The sequence below is a fragment of the Branchiostoma lanceolatum genome, chromosome 1 (assembly GCF_035083965.1).
Source record: "Branchiostoma lanceolatum isolate klBraLanc5 chromosome 1, klBraLanc5.hap2, whole genome shotgun sequence".
NCBI lineage: Eukaryota > Metazoa > Chordata > Leptocardii > Amphioxiformes > Branchiostomatidae > Branchiostoma > Branchiostoma lanceolatum.
In genome coordinates this window covers 3333792-3350796 of record NC_089722.1, presented here as the reverse complement: position 1 = coordinate 3350796, position 17005 = coordinate 3333792, and the positions used below count along the sequence as shown (strand labels likewise).

Sequence of the window (17005 nt, the reverse complement as noted above, 5' to 3'; positions counted from 1 at the left end):
CGGTTTGATTTTCCCGATGTTCGTAATCCCGTTATTTTACCCAGCGTAGTGTTCCGGCAGTTGTTTCGGCAGAGTCTAGGAGTTAACTTGGATTAGGCACGTTTTGAATTTAACGTATTGGTCTGAACATCAGAAATGGAATTTGAAAGGTTTACTGGATGAATCATGTAACGTTCGAGACCTGGATTACCACAGGCTGAGCCTCCTCATCCCGAAGACGGTATAGAGGTATAGAGGTAATCTATGAGTGTTCGATGTGCACATTGAAGACGGGATTGTCTATGGTGAGTTTGAACCCTTTTCTTTTCGATGAGTCAACTTTATATTTCCTTATTTTGATCGTAGTAGTTATAACGATGATATACTACTACAAGTCAGTCTCCCGTTTTCCTTACCTTTGGTAAGCTTGGTTTCATGCCAACGTGCCTTGGACGTTACACAATATATGTACATCGCTAGTAGGGATGTGTTTATCGATAACGAAGTGTTAAGTTGACAAACCGAAAGTACAAACCGGCTCAAGCTCAGCTAGACCTCACCTGTTTTCATGTGCACAACAAATACTCTGGGCTTATAGCTGTATCAGGGGGTGTCCCTGTGGTGTAGTGGTCTGCGCTTTCTGCCTCTCACCACATCTGGTTCACTTTTAACTATAGCTGTATCAAGTAAACTTTTCGACTCCATTTCTAATGTTCGGATCAAAAGGTCCAATTCAAAACAAGCTGGATCCAACACGCACTGTTGTTCATACTTTTTTTAGGCAATCATTATGAGAAAACAAAACTACAAAGAGGCCTCATCCAACGTAACCCTTCGACTCCAGCAACACTAAGCTCTGGCAAGGAGCGGATTACAATTCCAGGAAAATCAAACCGAACAAGGGAACAGTCTCTAATTGTCTAGTGAGGAAGATCACTACACATCCCCACACCAGACTCGTGTAGAGCCGCCATATCGCTAAGAGCAGCTGGAACAAGCGGACAAGCTCACAACCGAAGTCCCTACAAATCGTTAACGATATGTCCGAAGACGTCAAGATGCAAGCAAGGTTAGTGGCTAGAACTGATGTGTGTGTTATGCAAGGTGACAACCATGGCAATCAGTGTTATTCTTTGAATCAATGCATGCAGGCGTCTTCTTTCTGCTACGGGCAAGAGGATGGTGATGACCTTTCCACTAAACGTGAAGCTGAAACCGGAGAAGCACACAATATCAACCCCGTCGATGTCGAGATTCAACCTTATGCTATTGCGTACAAGTGCGAGGACCACATAGGGTTTATGGCACCAAGCTCAGAAGACACAAACAATATCAACCACGTCGATGTCGAGATTCCTTCAGACGCTTTTGCGTACAAGTGCGAGGATCACATAGGGTTTACGGCACCAAGCTCAGAAGAAACAAACAGTATCAGCCCCGTCGATGTCGAGATTCCCCCAGACGCTTTTGCGTACAAGTGCGAGGACCACATAGGGTTTATGTCACCAAGCTCAGAAGAAACAAACCGTATCAGCCCCGTCGATGTCGAGACCCCTTCAAGCGCTTTTGCCTACAAGTGCGAGGATCACATTGGGTTTATTGGACCAAGCTCAGAAAAGACACAACAAGTAAGAGAGCCGTTGGTGGAATCAAAAACAGCCGCAAGCAACAGCAATGATGGTTCTTTCAACAACGTGACTGAAGGTACAGCTACAAGTCAGCAAAATGAGGATGGAAATGATGCAAACACAAAAAGTGCTCCTACATTTAGGAATTATCGACCAGTCGACGTCACCTCTGAAGGTGAGATCATAGAACCTTATGCTATCTTCTATCTCTGTCCTAATTTGTTATATAACGAAGCTGATTGCAACTCATCCATGCAACAGGAAGATGCAGCGGACACTGAGACACGTTTAGAAGGCGTGGCCTTAAGCAGTAGCAATGATACCTCGACCGAAATGGCAGGATGGAATGTTGCCACAGAAAACAGTGACATGCCAAATATCCGACAACTCCCAGGCGCAAGCCTGAAAAATCCGGACAATGTTGTACAGCCTTCAGATCCGGAGAATTGTGAACATCCTCCAAATCCGGAGAACGGTGCCCAGCCTCTAAATCCGGGGAATGGTGCCCAGCCAACAAATCCGGAGAATTACAAACATCCTTCAAATCCGGACAACCGTGAGTGCACGGCCTCCAGATCCGGACAACGGAGAACAGCAAATCCGGACAACGGAGCACAGCCCCCAAATCCGGACAAAGGAGCACAGTCCCTAAATCCGGACAACGGAGCACAGCCCCCAAATCCAGACAACAGTGCACAACCTCCAGATCCGGATAACGGCGCACGGCCTCCAAATCTGGAGAACGCCCTGAACCCCAACCCGCTTTACGTACCGAACGTTCCCAAACAAGCAGCTTGTGGTGAGATGTATCTGCGTTTATACCATTACTTACTTTGTTTGTTTGGTTGTTTGTTTCTTTGAATGTATGTTTGTTTCGTTTTTTTTAACTTTTTTTTATTCATGACAAGCTTAAATCGACATCCATGCCGCTTTGCATAGATGCCATGAGGGAAGGGTCAGATAAGATATAACAGAGATAGACTTTGTAATGTTTCCTGTACCATGTTTTTGTTTTCATGCTTAACCAATGAATACATGTTGTTCTGGCATTGTGTTGAATGGGTTATCTTATCTTGTAAGGATCTTGTTTCTTTTGTTTTCAAGTAAATGCCTCTCTGTTCAGCGATCTGTATTTCGAATACGGCTTTCCAAAACTATCTGTGATCCATATTTCTGAGTATATCTGACTGTTGCCAGTTTCGTTCCATGCCAACACCTTCAAGTTGTCATGATATTTTGCAGGGTGTACACGTCGGTGTGTGGGTGTTGCTGTACTAGCAGCTGCGTTCTGTACGTTATTGATCATCGTCTGCATTCTTGCCGGGTTATACCTCAGCACCAACGTCCAGAATGTTCAAAGGGTAAGCAGAGGGGTTTTTTTGCTTTGTTGCTCAGGTTTCAGGTATATTTCTTTGAAATATGTTCATTGTGGGAATATGTATTTCAATGTAAAGTGTTAACGTTATTTGTCGATTGTACTAAATATTGCAACAACATTTTAAAAACTTAATCTATGCCAATTGTCTTCATGATGATTAAGAGCATCAACCGATTGATTTGTCACAGGCAGCAACGACAGAAGGAATATTGCAAACTCCTGGTCGCCCTGCCTGCTGCAGTACTGGGCACACAGAAATGGCTGATCGCATGCCCACGTCCAGGGTGAGCAGCGTTTAACATTGCTATTGGATACCATACCATATTCATACATGAAAGGAATTTGTAAACGATGCATGAGGGCCGTTTCGTTCGCAGAAACTCCTCCCTGCTGCCATAAACCAAAGACATCAAGCGACCTTAGTCTTCGAGTCAACAGTTCAGATATAACGGGGGGCGCCCTAACATCGCACGCGCCCTAACATCCCACGGACTTTTTACTGATCTTATTATGCATATTGACGTTTTCTTAACTTCATCACCAACTTCTGAAGAGAGCAAAATTACAAAAGAGTGCTAAGTTCAGCACACTGTCTGGCGTAGCACTAGATTAGAAGGAACATTCGCGAAAGCGTCTCGCAGCGTTTGCCACTTGTAACGCGGAGCGTGAAGGACTGATGAACAGTATAAATGTATTTCTTATCCAAGTATGTTCCTCAGATGAATGTGTTCAAAATTCTTTGATTTAGACCTGGCAACTAGTGTTTATTAATCTTATTAATTTATTCATCTTTAGGGTGCACGTGGTCCTTTCAGTTAACAATGTAACTGAGTTCCAAGGGAGCCCATTACATCACATGACAAGTGTTGGAGCGCCGTGAGTTCGAGCGCGTAAAAAAAACGTGCGATGTTAGGGTATCTCCCGTTAGGATCGCTAGAGTTTCATCATGGCGATCCAAACTGTGCCACATGAGAACTACAAAGCTTATACTAACGCTATGATTGCCGTTCTATAGCAGACTTTGGCTGCTAACAGCTTCTTTGGAAGTACAACACCCACATCGACTTCCAAGAACTCACAAGAAACCACACAGCCATCAACCTCCGACAGCTCGCAAGGTGAATCGATTTAGTATAGAATCGTACATGTAGCCTCTACCATGCTCCGCGGATGGCTGAAAAAATTGTAGACATTTGCCAAATAGAGTAAAAGTATACTAAGGGAGTCGGCTACGGAGAGAGGGTCCAATATGCCATCCAAACTGTACCCCTATAGCAAGCTAACTCCTCGTTCATGTTTTTCTGTCTATTTGGCCAATTTCTACTCTTTCCAGACGCTTCTGGAGCCTAGTAGAGGCTATCGTATAGGCTGATGGGGGGTGACACGTACAAAGAAAAATTATGTGTTGTTCAACGGCATTGCAGCAACCTTACAATATAATGTTCTATTTGTAGCTTCTACACCAGAGGCAGACCCAAAAACGACAACACTCCCAGATTCTGCAACAATGCCGCCGACTCTTGCCCCGACATCGGCAAAGATGTCCGCCCATCAAAGGCAGAAGCCGTCTGACACGACCAGAACGGAACCTGACATTAATCTTAAAGGACCTTTGACGACATCAACCACACAAAAAGGTATAGCACCTTACCTTAGCACCTTAGTTCCTCCCGTGCCTTTGAGGCACATCGGGCAGTCCTTTTCCACCTTCCTTGTTCTTTTGCTTCTCTTTTGGCTCTATGCCAGGAGCTTCTCATGTTTTCGAGGTCTTTTTCTACATTCATCTTCCACGTCAGCCTTGGCCTTCCCCTACTTCTTCTTCCACCGTCTGGCTTCCATTCCGGGATCTTCTTCGCTGTTCTGCTTTCTTCCATTCTCAGGACATGTCCTAGCCATCTTAGTCTTGTCTCTCTAACCATGCCTGCCAGATTTTGAAACAGTCAGACGTTTCAGATAGCATCCGCTATCTTTCGTCAGTGACTAAGGACAGATCTGGTAGAACTAGGTTTTTAATGAAGTAAAGACAATTTCAGATGGTTCAATAGAATAGCAAGTGAAGACAAGGTTGTATGCTAATAATGACTATTTTTGGCGTACCTTATTTTTATTTATTTATTTATCTATCTATCTATCTATCTATCTATCTATCTATCTATCTATCTATCTATCTATCTATCTATCTATCTATCTATCTATCCATCCATCCATCCATCCATCTATCTATCTATCTATCTATCTATCTATCTATCTATCTATCTATCTATCTATCTATCTATCTATCTATCTATCTATTTATTTATTGGTTTGGCTGTTCAACAAACACAGCCAGTGCTGCCCGACTAGCCTATATCAGAATAGTATTCCAGTGCCATGCAACGCTTTATATCTAATCCCTGATTACAGAACGCCTCGGCGGAATCGTGAGCTGGAAGAAGATCACCTTCGGTGGAGAGGGAACTGCCCCTGGGAAGCTTAGTGAGCCTAGTGGAGTGGCTGTGTCCAGCGACAATGAAATATTTGTGGTTAGTATTCTTACCAAACGAGTCCAAGTCTTCAGCATGAATGGGGTCTTTCTCCGCCTCTTCCAAGCGGTAGTCCCCGGCGTAAATCGACAAATAATGTGTCCTACTGACGTAGCCAGTGACGGAAAGGGGTACGTGTGGGTAGTGGGCGTAACCAATGATCGGCAGAATGGGTACGTAGTGAAGTATAATCGATACGGTCGGTCAGATGTCAATCACATGTACTTTCGCGTCAGGCGTCACACCTTCCCTCGCATTGCCGTACACGCGGCAACCGACAAAGTCATTGTGGCCGCTGAAACTGACATCTATATCTTCTCACCGGACGGCTCCTTGTGTAAAAGATTCAAATCTAATTGTAAGACACAGATAGTCAGCTCCATTACATTGGACAAAGAAGGTAACATATTTGTAACAGAAGAGCTCAGTAGTAAAGTCCAGGTGTTTAATCAGGACGGGCGTCGTCTATTCAAGTTCGGAGTTGATAAAAAGAACAAAGGTGGAATGAATTATCCCCAAGGTATCTGTACAGATGACTGGGGTCACATAATTGTAGCGTTGGATAACGATAGAATAGACATGTTCACAAACCGTGGGAAGTTTGTCCGCGCCGTCGTTAAGGTGGGATATATATCTCACATTGTCGTAGGACCTGGCGGACAGTTGGTGGTGACCACAGCTGTTGATAACACTGTCATAATCTTTCCACGCCATGTGGTATTCCCGTAACAATGGGAGTGCGAAGTGCGAACCTTCTTTATCTTTTCGTTATCTTCACTATATTCACTGCGCACTGATTGGTCAATCCTGAATCACATGATTCCCACTACCATATAAGTACAGCGGAAGATCACCCATCTGCCTCTTTTAGGATTCATCCGCACAGCCGAGGAGCGTGGTGAGGTCGACCAAGTAAACAATAGTTCTAGGGTACATTGATGAAGGTTAGACATCTAGGTAATAAGATACGCCAGAAATAGTTACTCAAGCAACTGGATAAAATTTTGAAACAGTCAGACGTTTTAGACAGCATCCACTATCTTTCGTCAGTGACTAAGGAAATATCTGGTAGAACCAGGTTTTATACCAAAACTCTGAATAAATATGTTAATGAAGTGAAGACAATTTCAGATGGTTCAATAGAATAGTTAGTCAAACTTATTCAGTAGCATACAACCTTGTCTTCACGGACTGACTATTCTATTGAACCATCTGAAATTGTCTTCACCTCATCAACATATTTATTCAGAGTTTTGGTATAAAACCTGGTTCTACCAGATATTTCCTTAGTCACTGACGAAAGATAGCGGATGCTGTCTGAAACGTCGACGGTTTCAAAATCAGTTGCTTGAGTATAACTATTTTTGGCGAAATAGTTCTAGGGGTTTTCGGTGGGAAACAGAAGGATTTTTCCCAGGGAAGGTCATCAGTTGACACCCACCCACCCCGTTTACATACATTAACAGTTAAGCTAGGTCCGGCTCCACCGCGCGACTTCGCCATTCCCCCATAACTTAATCACATGTGAAGGATGATCCAATAAGTGCGCAGAGTGGATAGGAAACTATTAGTATCAGGACGTGTTTATAGATGTGATTTTTCTAAGTAGTCCTGGTAAAGCTATATGAACAAGTAGCTGAAAATTTGTTTTGCTGTTACATACATAGAGTGATGATGATATAAATGATAGTGTTGATGATACTTATGATGATACAAGATTTCAAGCTTGAACCTAATGATCAGCATGAGAGTGGATATGGTTTTGTAAAATTTGAATGTGAAAAATGAATTATTTAGCCTTTATCAATTGAGCGACATGGCCAATATATAGTACCCGAGCGATTGTAGCCTTGTTGGACGTCCGCGGACCTGCCCCACAACGCAAACCAAGATATGTGTAGTGTGGTGTACAGACATATTGATCGAATCATACTGTGATAGCTTAAGCGTTTATCCTAAACGCACAACTGGTGATGTTTTGTAAATTTCAATGTATCATTTATTTGTAAGATTTGTCAAAGTGTCCAGTTAGCCTGTAATGGCTTTAGTGGTACTTTGTAGGTCCCGGCAGCTGCATTGTGTGGAGATTAATATTTTCTTTGTTTTAAATTACTTACATTGTTTAGCCAACAAGAGAAGAGGAATCAGTTATGGAATAATGTAATCGAATCATGGCAGAGATAGCTTCAACATTATCCTCAAATCACAAGAGGCATTACCTTTGTAAAGTTAAGAGTACCAGTATTTACATGTACGATTGCTGCAAATTTTTTTTCCAAAATTTATGGCAATCCTGCAATGGCATTATGTGAAATGTGAAACATACATACAATGGCTTTAAAATCTATCGATACTTAGTAGCTTCCAGAAGTTACATAGTATTGATTACTTAAAGATTTTTGTTGTTGTTGTTGTTGTTTTACATCCCATTTTAGCCAACATAGTTCAGAAAGCAACCATGATTATTTATTTGCTACCTAAGGCAAATAAGTATTAAGGATGGGAAAGTACGGCATATCTTGTCGCGAATGTAAAGATATCTTGTACCTGATGCAATAATTATTGCAATATCAAATAATTTCAATCACATAAATAAATATACCTTGCACAGAATGATGAGCCTGACAGTGTCTAGCGTTCGTTTTGCCTACACTTTGTATTTCATGGTGCTATAAATGTGTATGTATTAGGTGGTACTCAAATACGATAGCCTTTCGGAATGAGCAAGAATCCTGATTATACGTTGATGAAGGTTAGACATCCAGGTAATAAGATACGCCAAAAAGAGTTACTCAAGTGACTGGATAACATTGAAATTGTTTTCACTCATTAACATAATGTCACTGACGAAAGATAGCGGATGCTGTCTGAAACGTCTGACTGTTTCAAAATTTTATCCAGTCGCTTGAGAACTCTTTTTGGCGTATCCTTATTATATTTCATCCATACTAGCTGTTTTAACATTAGCTACACCTGCGTCACAGCCCTTAATTTACCTGAGATATTTTATCCTTTAAATCAACGAAAATTTCGTCGAGCTTTTTCTTCTAATTTAGCTTTTAAGAATTGAAACAAACTTTAACAAAGGCACTACCATGGTGACAATCGCCAGGCTTTTACAATAACTTCCGTGAACATGTATCCATGGCAAGTTATAGTAGGGTAAGCTACAGTAATCAAGAACATAACTCCGATCAAGACATGCCAGACGTCACGTTGCGCACCTTTAAATGGCCGTAAAAGCCGGGTATATAATTTTGCACAGCTGACTGAGCGGCATAATTGCCATAATTTCAAAGGAGTGCCAATCTTCGTATCTTTCGATGTCGTTATGATTCGCATATGTCACGCGAAAGGACAAAGCCCGGTGTCTGAAACCCCTTATTTGTTAATATAGAAGGTCCGTAGGGATGCCTCTATCTGGTATGGACACGAAGTTGTCTATTATATAAACGTCTGGCGCAAGTCTGACATCTACACCGCTCTTATTGCCTGACGTCGTACGTGGGAAACAAGTCTACTGCTTCTACGGATTTGCCCTTAGATTTCTGATTAAGTGCGTAGTCCAGTGGTTAGCGATCTTGCCTCTGGAACTAGAAGCCCCGGATTCGATCCCGGCTGTGTCGCTCACCTGACATGCACGCTACCGTTAAAGATCGCAGTCCTTAGGACGGGACGTTCAGCCGTGGTCCACTGTTCATTGTGCTTGTCGAAAAGAGCTAGGGGAATTTCCCCGGTACAATGAACCTGTAAATACTGCACATATCGTCTGTCTTCTCTGTCACGACCAGTGGAAGAGTAGCTCATCTGTTCATTGACTTCATTTGAGCTAAACTGGTTCGAGATTCCTTTCCTTTCCTAACAACAGGATACCAACACAACGTTTTTCAAGGTGGTACTGGAGGAAGTCTTCACGATGTCTCGTCGCAGTTTGTTCTCGCTTGCCGTTTTCTTCATCTTTCTCATGAGGTAAGACTGTAGGGAACAACACCCTCAAGGTATACGGTAGCAGAACGCTTTGCGAACAGGACAGTAAGAACAGTCTGGTATGTAGGTTTGGGCCCCTAGCATCTTCTTTTGGAATTGCAGGGGAGTTTTTGTTAAAAATTTTAAAAGATATTAACTGACCAAAAGAACGACGAATTTACATGATATTCAACATGAAGCTTAGACAGAGATGTGCACAATCTTTTTTTTTGTTTGTAAAGACAAAGACGTTTTAGGTTTGTGTTCCTTAAAACCTCCTGGACAAGCACAATTGGGTTAGTAAATGCTGTTTGTTGATATCATCTGGTTTTAAGGTATTGTGGCGGGAGTTTATCTGACTGGGAGACGTGGCAAGCCTTTCGGAAGGGAGACCGACTACCCAGTAACTACAGCAAGACAGTCCGGCCAAATAACGGTGGTAAGCCCGCCTGAAATTGTTGTTGGAAATGTCAGTTACAGATTGGCATACGTTAAGATAGTCAATTTAGGTTACAGTGGGTAAAATCATATCAGTGACATTATTTTTTTTCGTTCGCGAGGATTCTGTGCGGTCAAAATATTTTGTTTCGTTTTATGAAAGCAGACCAAAATAAATGTGCTAGTGAATGCTATCCTTATCGACGTAATATGGAAAATATGCCAAAGTCCATTTACAGTTATATTTGGGAAGAGGAGATTCGAATCTGGGGAAGGGCATCCTGGCTGGCGCTGCATTCGTCTGTCGGAAGGGATGCCAGAATCAAACTTGGGGGTCCCGTGATCGAGGAGGTACCTCGCAGTGTCGAGCACGTTACAACAGCCTCATTACTCAGATGGGTACGTACTGGCCGCTCAGTGTAATATAACCAGCTCCTGTCGCGCCGCGTGCCTGCGAAGCTGGTGTGTTACGCCGAAGGGCGGCTATACCGGCTATATAGATACAGATATATACTGGCTGTACTTCAGATGAATAATTTTTGCTTTCATGTCGCTGACAGAACGCTGGACACGCGTGTCGTGCGGAGTGCGTCTCAGCGATATCGGCTCCCTGTCCGAGACCTCCATGGTAAGTGATCACCATTACTTATCTCAAAACTGAGCCATGGAATCCAAGGGCAAACACTACACTAAATTGGTTAAAGGATTTCCTGACCAACAGGGAGCAGAGGGTAGTGGTGGAACGAATGGCGTTAGGTCTGATTAGGGTGGCGTCCGAGTTCCACTAGGAATGGCTTTGGGACCATCACTCCTCGTCTGAGCCAGACCAGCTTGATTTAAATGTGATGGCCGATGGCTGCCTATCATATATATACAGTCGTGTGCAAAGGCTATATTCTAAGAAAATGCCCACACTACTACATAGAACTAGAGCCAGTCACAACCTTGGACATGAAGCGTACGATGTTGTCGTGATGTTGAAATGTTTTCAGACCGAACCTTTATCATTTCTTCCTCTTTGATCAGAAATTTGAAGCGAGATTTGACATGACGCTTGAGTGGGCCGACTCCCGGCTGGCAGGACTGACGTTCGGGATGGCGCCCATCCCCATCAGGTAGGTTAGGGAGCATGTCAAGTTCCCTTTTATGTAAATGAGACGTACAATTGCAACGCCTTATATGTACTGTAAACAGGGTATAACCCTTGAGAATAAATACTGCTGGAGAGTTAAGAAAGAAGCAGGAGAATATATGGGAAAGCAAGGGAACATAGAAGAATAAGAACAATATAGAAGAAAGCAGGAAAATATTGGCCTGGGTGCCATCCTATTACTACCGGGGCTCCTACACTCGCTATCCTAAAAGAAGGGTAGCGAGTGTAGGAGCCCCCGGGTAGAAATAGGATGGCACCCAGGCCTGGAAAATATAGCAGAAAGCAGGAGCATATATTGGAAAACAGTAGAATATAGGAGAAAGCAGTAGAATATGGGAAAAAGAAGTACAACATTGGAGAATGCAGTAGAATATAGGAGAAAGCTTGAGAATATAGTAAAACGGAACTTAACATACGCCCATCCCCATCAGATACCTCTGGACTCCCGACATCCGGTTCGGCCAGGAAACGGAGGTGCTCAGCGAGAGCGACAGCGGAGACAACATGGATGACAACACCATCACTACCTGGATCTTCCCCAGTGGAAAAATTGCCTTCAAGAAAACGTACGTGATACTCGTCATCATTATCTTGCTCATGATACCTTTATACGGCAACTACTGTTCATCCTATTTTCATTTCATTTATTTATTTATTTTGCCAGGGATTAATCACAGCCTTTTCAGGTGTCCCCGGACACATACAATACTCATAAACTAGAACATGTAAACATTACATAGTTAAATACAGCAATTTAAGTCAACTAACAATAGAAATATCCTACTACAGTCCGTTTTTGAAAGCCGTCCATGGCTTGATGACAGTGGACTAGATATAAACTTTTCTAAGGAAAAATTAAGTGCCACGCGAATGCAGCATAGCACTTTGGTAACAGAATACTCAAGTGAATGACGACCTTTATTGTACATTCTTGCCCCACTAGTCTAAGCACTACAGGTCACATGTTAACAATCATATACATTTGAATGTACATATAAGCGTCTAGTATACCTTAATGCTTTCGGCTTCCTCTCGCTTTAAAAAAAAAATTGTATCGATATAGACTGTATGATTAGTTAGTGCTGGTTTATCGAAGGCTGTGAGGAATATACCGTGATTTCTCGTTACTATTCAAGTATCTGAATAATGCTGTTGCCTCGGTAGAGCAGTTTGACCTGTTCAGTCTGAATTCCCTCCAGTTACGAGGGGAGGATCAAGTGCGCCATGAGCCTACAGGCGTATCCGATGGACAGGCAGGACTGCACGTTCCAAATACACGGATGTAAGTAAACGTGTCACCAAACTTCTGTTGACTAGTCCCATCGATCAATTACACAGGTTTTTAAAGTATTCAATTCTTAAGAAGAATAGAGAATAGGTCAGTCGATTGAAGCATATGACGGTGACCAATGGCCGATACTATCCGTTGAAGGCTCACCTACATGTACGAGTATGCATTGTGATCTAATGTCTAATGTAGGTTATAAGGCCCCTGGTATATGTCCAATGATGTACAATGTAGAAGGTTAAAGTTTGCATAAGCCATAACCTAATTTAGAGCATCCTCGGGGGAGCTGTCAGCTTTTTTTTCACTTAGCAAACATTTTCTTTTTAATATGGAGGCAGGGTTCATTTGCATGTTCATTTCACCTTTAGATATATTCATAGTAAGGTAAGCTGTCAGTTTGGTCACAACGTTTGTTAAATCGATAGTGTTAGTCCTTGTGAACCCCGGATTTTCTTCGTCGCAGATAACGGCGTATATCTGCTGTTGGAACCGACGTTTGAGTGGATATCATCTGCTCCGCTGACGACAGATCTCCCGTCCGTCCATTCCCAGTTCCAGATCTACAGCGTCCAGATAAGAAGCTTTGCCAACTCTTTCCTTGACACTGCTGAAGGTGTAACGTTATGTGCACGATAGTAGAGTGGTATTAGCAGAACTGTCTTATAGTTGATGACACTATTGGTTTGGACATTCAATCAATCGATCGCAGGCATCAGTGTCTGATGCATGGCGGCTCGTCAGGTTGGTCTGCTCTCGGCAGCATTGGTAGCATTATGTGAACATTTAAGTTGACATCAGAAGTTCCGAGATCTCGTACGATCTAGGAGTTTTAGAGTACCGGTACCGGTACAACATGTTTATTTTGATGCAAACTTCCAATTCCTATAAAAGGTAACCTGACAAGCATTTATTTTCAGATTTCCATGGACACGTTTGGGTAAAAAATATGGAGAGGACTATTCTGATCATTACGTCTAAATGGACGACTTTCCCCCGCTGGTTACAGAGTGCCACGTTCTCTTAAATTTCCACAAATTCTTCGAAGTGTAGTATCCTTGTAAAATACTATCTGTAAAATTGAATATCTCCCAGGAAAGGACTGCAGCTACTCGGAGACGGAGTGCGGGTACCAGCCGTGGAAGTGTGGTCTGCAGCAGAAGGACGACGAGGCCTGTCAGAACTACGCGGGGGCCTGCAGGCACCAGGCGGCAAACTGTAGCCTGGTGGCTGCCAATGGTGAGTATAAACTTTGGGAGAAACTCAGCAGCTATCATGAATATGAGCTGCATGGTGACGAAGTGGACATGTACAAGCAATGAACGTTTTAACAGTGATTTTCCAACAGCTCTACTGATAGCAGCCTCACAGTTGAGTTGCTAAATGGGAGACCCTGGTTCAACCCTAGGTCAGGACATCTCAGCTGGGGCTACACTCGTCTTTCGGAAGGGACGTAAATGGGGGCCCCGTGTTCCAGAAGGTGCTTCGAGCACATCCACGGGGAAGGGCTAGCAACCCCTCCCTGTAAAAATATACCCTTCAACAGAAACAGCAAGGAAACTTGTTGCTTTATGTACCACTAGCTAGGCACTACAGGGGTCTGAACAAACGAACGATCCTAAATAGTAAATCCTGATTTTCTCTTCTTTCCCACCAGCCACCGCCAACACCTACACCAGCCTAGAAATCACGCTGTACTTCAGTCGCCTCCTGTCCTCGCACCTGTTCGAGTTGTTCATCCCATGCGTGACGATCGTGTGTCTGTCGTGGGTGGCGTTCTGGATCAACCCGGCCGCCGTGCCGGCCCGCGTGGCGCTGGGGATCACCACCGTGCTCACTATGGTTACCCAGGCCACCAGGGTAGTGGGCATGCCTCATGTAAGTACTAACTTTTACGTCGATGAAGGTTTGACATCCAGGTAATACGATACGCAAGGTAACAGGTACTCAAGCAACTGGATATGATTTGGAAACGGTCAGACTGGGCTCAGGCACTGACGAAAGACAGCGGAAGCTACCTGAAACGTCTGACCGCTTCCTGATTTTATCCGGTTGCTTGAGTAATTTACCTTGCGTATCTTATCACCTGGGTGTTTGGCCTTCGTCGACTCACTCACTGTGATTCTTTAACATTTCTGAGCTGGTTTTATGTTCGCGGTTTTTGCGCCGACCACTTCACCGCGAACTTAAAACTACCGCGAAAATGGATAACCCATGTCACCCCCCGTCTCTGTTCAAGGTCGGTCAGTGGGCATTTATCATTGAAACGCACAAGGTAAGTAGTACAGTCTCCTGGCTACCGTGCATCGAACCCGGGCCGCCAGCGCACAAACCCAACGCACTTACCACTAGGCTAAAAGGTCCGGACATGTTAGACTGGTCGGTAAGTGGCGCTTGAACCACACTGTTACATTGATTACTACCAAGAAAAGTTTTCTAACCTTTTAAAAAGGGTTACTTTTATTGCAGGTGTCGTATGTCAGAGCCATTGACGTGTGGGTTCTGGCGTGCCAGGCGTTCGTCTTCCTCGCGCTGATTGAGTACGCTGTTGTCAACTATCTCATGAACAACGCAAATAAAGCAAAGGTAGGCCAAATATATGGTGAAGTATTACTCCAGATTGAGACAATTTAATTTTTGCGCGAATGAATTTTCGTTTGTGACCACACTGTAATTTTTACAAAGAAGCTGTAAACAAGCAGATAAAAGGCGCTAATTGAAAAAAGTGGCTATTGACAGGATCATCCTGTCAACAGTAGAAATTTGCAACACATGCGATACTATTCCTTACTTACACATGGAATTTCACATGACATTAAATACAGTACTTTATAGTCTAATATTACCTCAAGCTTTATTCTCACCTAATGCAATGTAATAGATGAAAGTATTTCTGTATGTTACGTTCTCTCTATTTTGCCTGTCGTTCCCATGAACGTAATTAATCTAAGCCAGTCTAAAGTGCAAGATATCTTTCTCAGCAGGCAAAAGCAAAGGCCAAGCCGGCCGTTTCACCAACTGAGAGTCTGCCTCGGCTGCAAAACAACTCTACCGTCCCCGGCAAGCCTGCCTACCACGCGGAGAAAGTGGACAACACCCAGAAGGACAAGCCCCCCTCCCCCGCCCCAACAAAACTCAGCAAGTTGTCCGTTTTTAACCTTCTCAACATCAAACAGGAGAAACCTAAGAACAAGGAAAAGAATGAAGGAAAAAAGAAGCCCGACAAGGCTGCTATGATAGACGAGACTTCACGGGTTCTTTTCCCAGTGGCTTTTCTGTTTTTCAACATTGTATATTGGCTGTACTACTATGATTACTTTTAATTGTTGCAAAACGTAAGAAAAGACATAAATATGCCTAAACGTAGCAGGCAGGATATACACATACTTGGCTTTTAATTCGATGATGTGTAATAGCTTTTCTTACAAAACATCTGGGCAAAGGGCAAACAAAAGTAGCTATAGGAGGCTGGGGTTAGGTGAGAAAAAATGTGATGCAATCCAACTGTAGATATCTTGGTGTTCCGCACCATGGAATAAAGCTTAAAGTAAGATTAGACTATTTAGTACATGTATTTACTATCATGTAAAATCGCATGTGTTGTAATGTTTATTATATACATCATATTATACATTTCATGTACATTGTATATATACATAGGTTTGCATTTAATCAAGAAGTGAATGAAGTTTTATTTGATGATAAATGATTAAAGTATATCTGATCTTCAATGATATTGAGAGAGCAGCTGGTTTGAGGTAACACTTTATCAAAGGAAACCCCGTTGTCTCCTAGAAAATACAACTTTTTGAAGTCGCTAATTGTCAGTGGCTTGATACTGAATTGTCATAGACTGTAGACTTAACACTGAAATCTGTGTTCATCTTGGGATCTACTTTCTTTTTCTTGTGTAATTTTCAATCTGAGCTAGTCTTTTGAATAAGTTTAACCTTAGTGTAGAGAGTTGTAAACCGTATGGCCTCAAAAAGGCTTTGGGGCTACCTTTACCTTTTTTATCTTAGAGGATTGTGAATCAGCAGCTTCCGGTACATCTAAGAAACGTTAGTATTCGATGAAATCTGTTGTTGGACTTCCAACAGTTTCAAATGGATGTGGCTTGCTAGTTCCTTGTAACTTCACCTAGCTATTAGTGAATTACCGAATGAAATATTTCAGATGGAAAATTCCTACCTTTCACTTTATCTGTGACTATGGTATTAACGTTATAGATAAGGTAAACAATATTCAAATGTTGATACAATTTGTAGAAGTGTAATCATCATTTGAATGTGTGTAAAAATACATTTGTGTGTAAAAATATACAGATGAAAGTCATGCTGATTACTAGTTTTCGTCCTTATTTAGTAAACTGACGTGAGCAGGCCATCAAGCTTCTGGGGGCCTGGCTAGAGGAAGGGCTGTTAGAAGCTTGATTTAGTCAAGATAATTTACTGCAATCAGATGAATCAGTCAGGGTTATTTTTTGCAACTATCTTGCATTCCTGTCTTCCTCTCTAGTGATTGAGTGATGCATGCTTTCCTGTGGCTAACATCCCGTAGAAGGGTGAAGAGTTTAAAAGGACTGGTGCACTAGTAGAAAAATCAACTAATTGTTGCAAAAACATGCAGAAAACAAAGACTGAGCCAGATCCTCAC

General features: G+C 42.7%; 1 protein-coding gene and 1 long non-coding RNA gene across 2 annotated transcripts; both read left to right on the top strand.

Moving 5' to 3' along the window:
* Positions 1–9005: 9005 nt before the first annotated feature.
* LOC136427731 (uncharacterized) lies at positions 9006–10539 on the top strand. The gene is made up of 3 exons (XR_010754504.1): positions 9006–9476; positions 9809–9912; positions 10472–10539. It is a non-coding gene; the product is annotated as an uncharacterized lncRNA (long non-coding RNA).
* A 419-nt stretch (positions 10540–10958) lies between these two features.
* Positions 10959–16952, top strand: LOC136434317 (glycine receptor subunit alpha-2-like). The gene is made up of 8 exons (XM_066427464.1): positions 10959–11026; positions 11496–11630; positions 12264–12346; positions 12816–12965; positions 13445–13588; positions 14007–14227; positions 14819–14935; positions 15331–16952. Exons 1-8 carry the CDS (start codon positions 10959–10961, stop codon positions 15670–15672), a joined length of 1260 nt encoding a protein of 419 aa, XP_066283561.1. The 3' UTR covers positions 15673–16952.
* The last annotated feature ends 53 nt before the right edge of the window (positions 16953–17005 follow it).

Coding starts and splice junctions, on each gene's coding strand:
- LOC136434317 (XM_066427464.1), top strand. CDS start 10,959: ATGACGCTTGAGTGGGCCGACTCCCGGCTGGCAGGACTGACGTTCGGG. Junction 12,966..13,444: donor TTTCCTTGACACTGCTGAAG/GTGTAACGTTAT, acceptor AATATCTCCCAG/GAAAGGACTGCAGCTACTCG. Junction 14,936..15,330: donor ACAACGCAAATAAAGCAAAG/GTAGGCCAAATA, acceptor TATCTTTCTCAG/CAGGCAAAAGCAAAGGCCAA.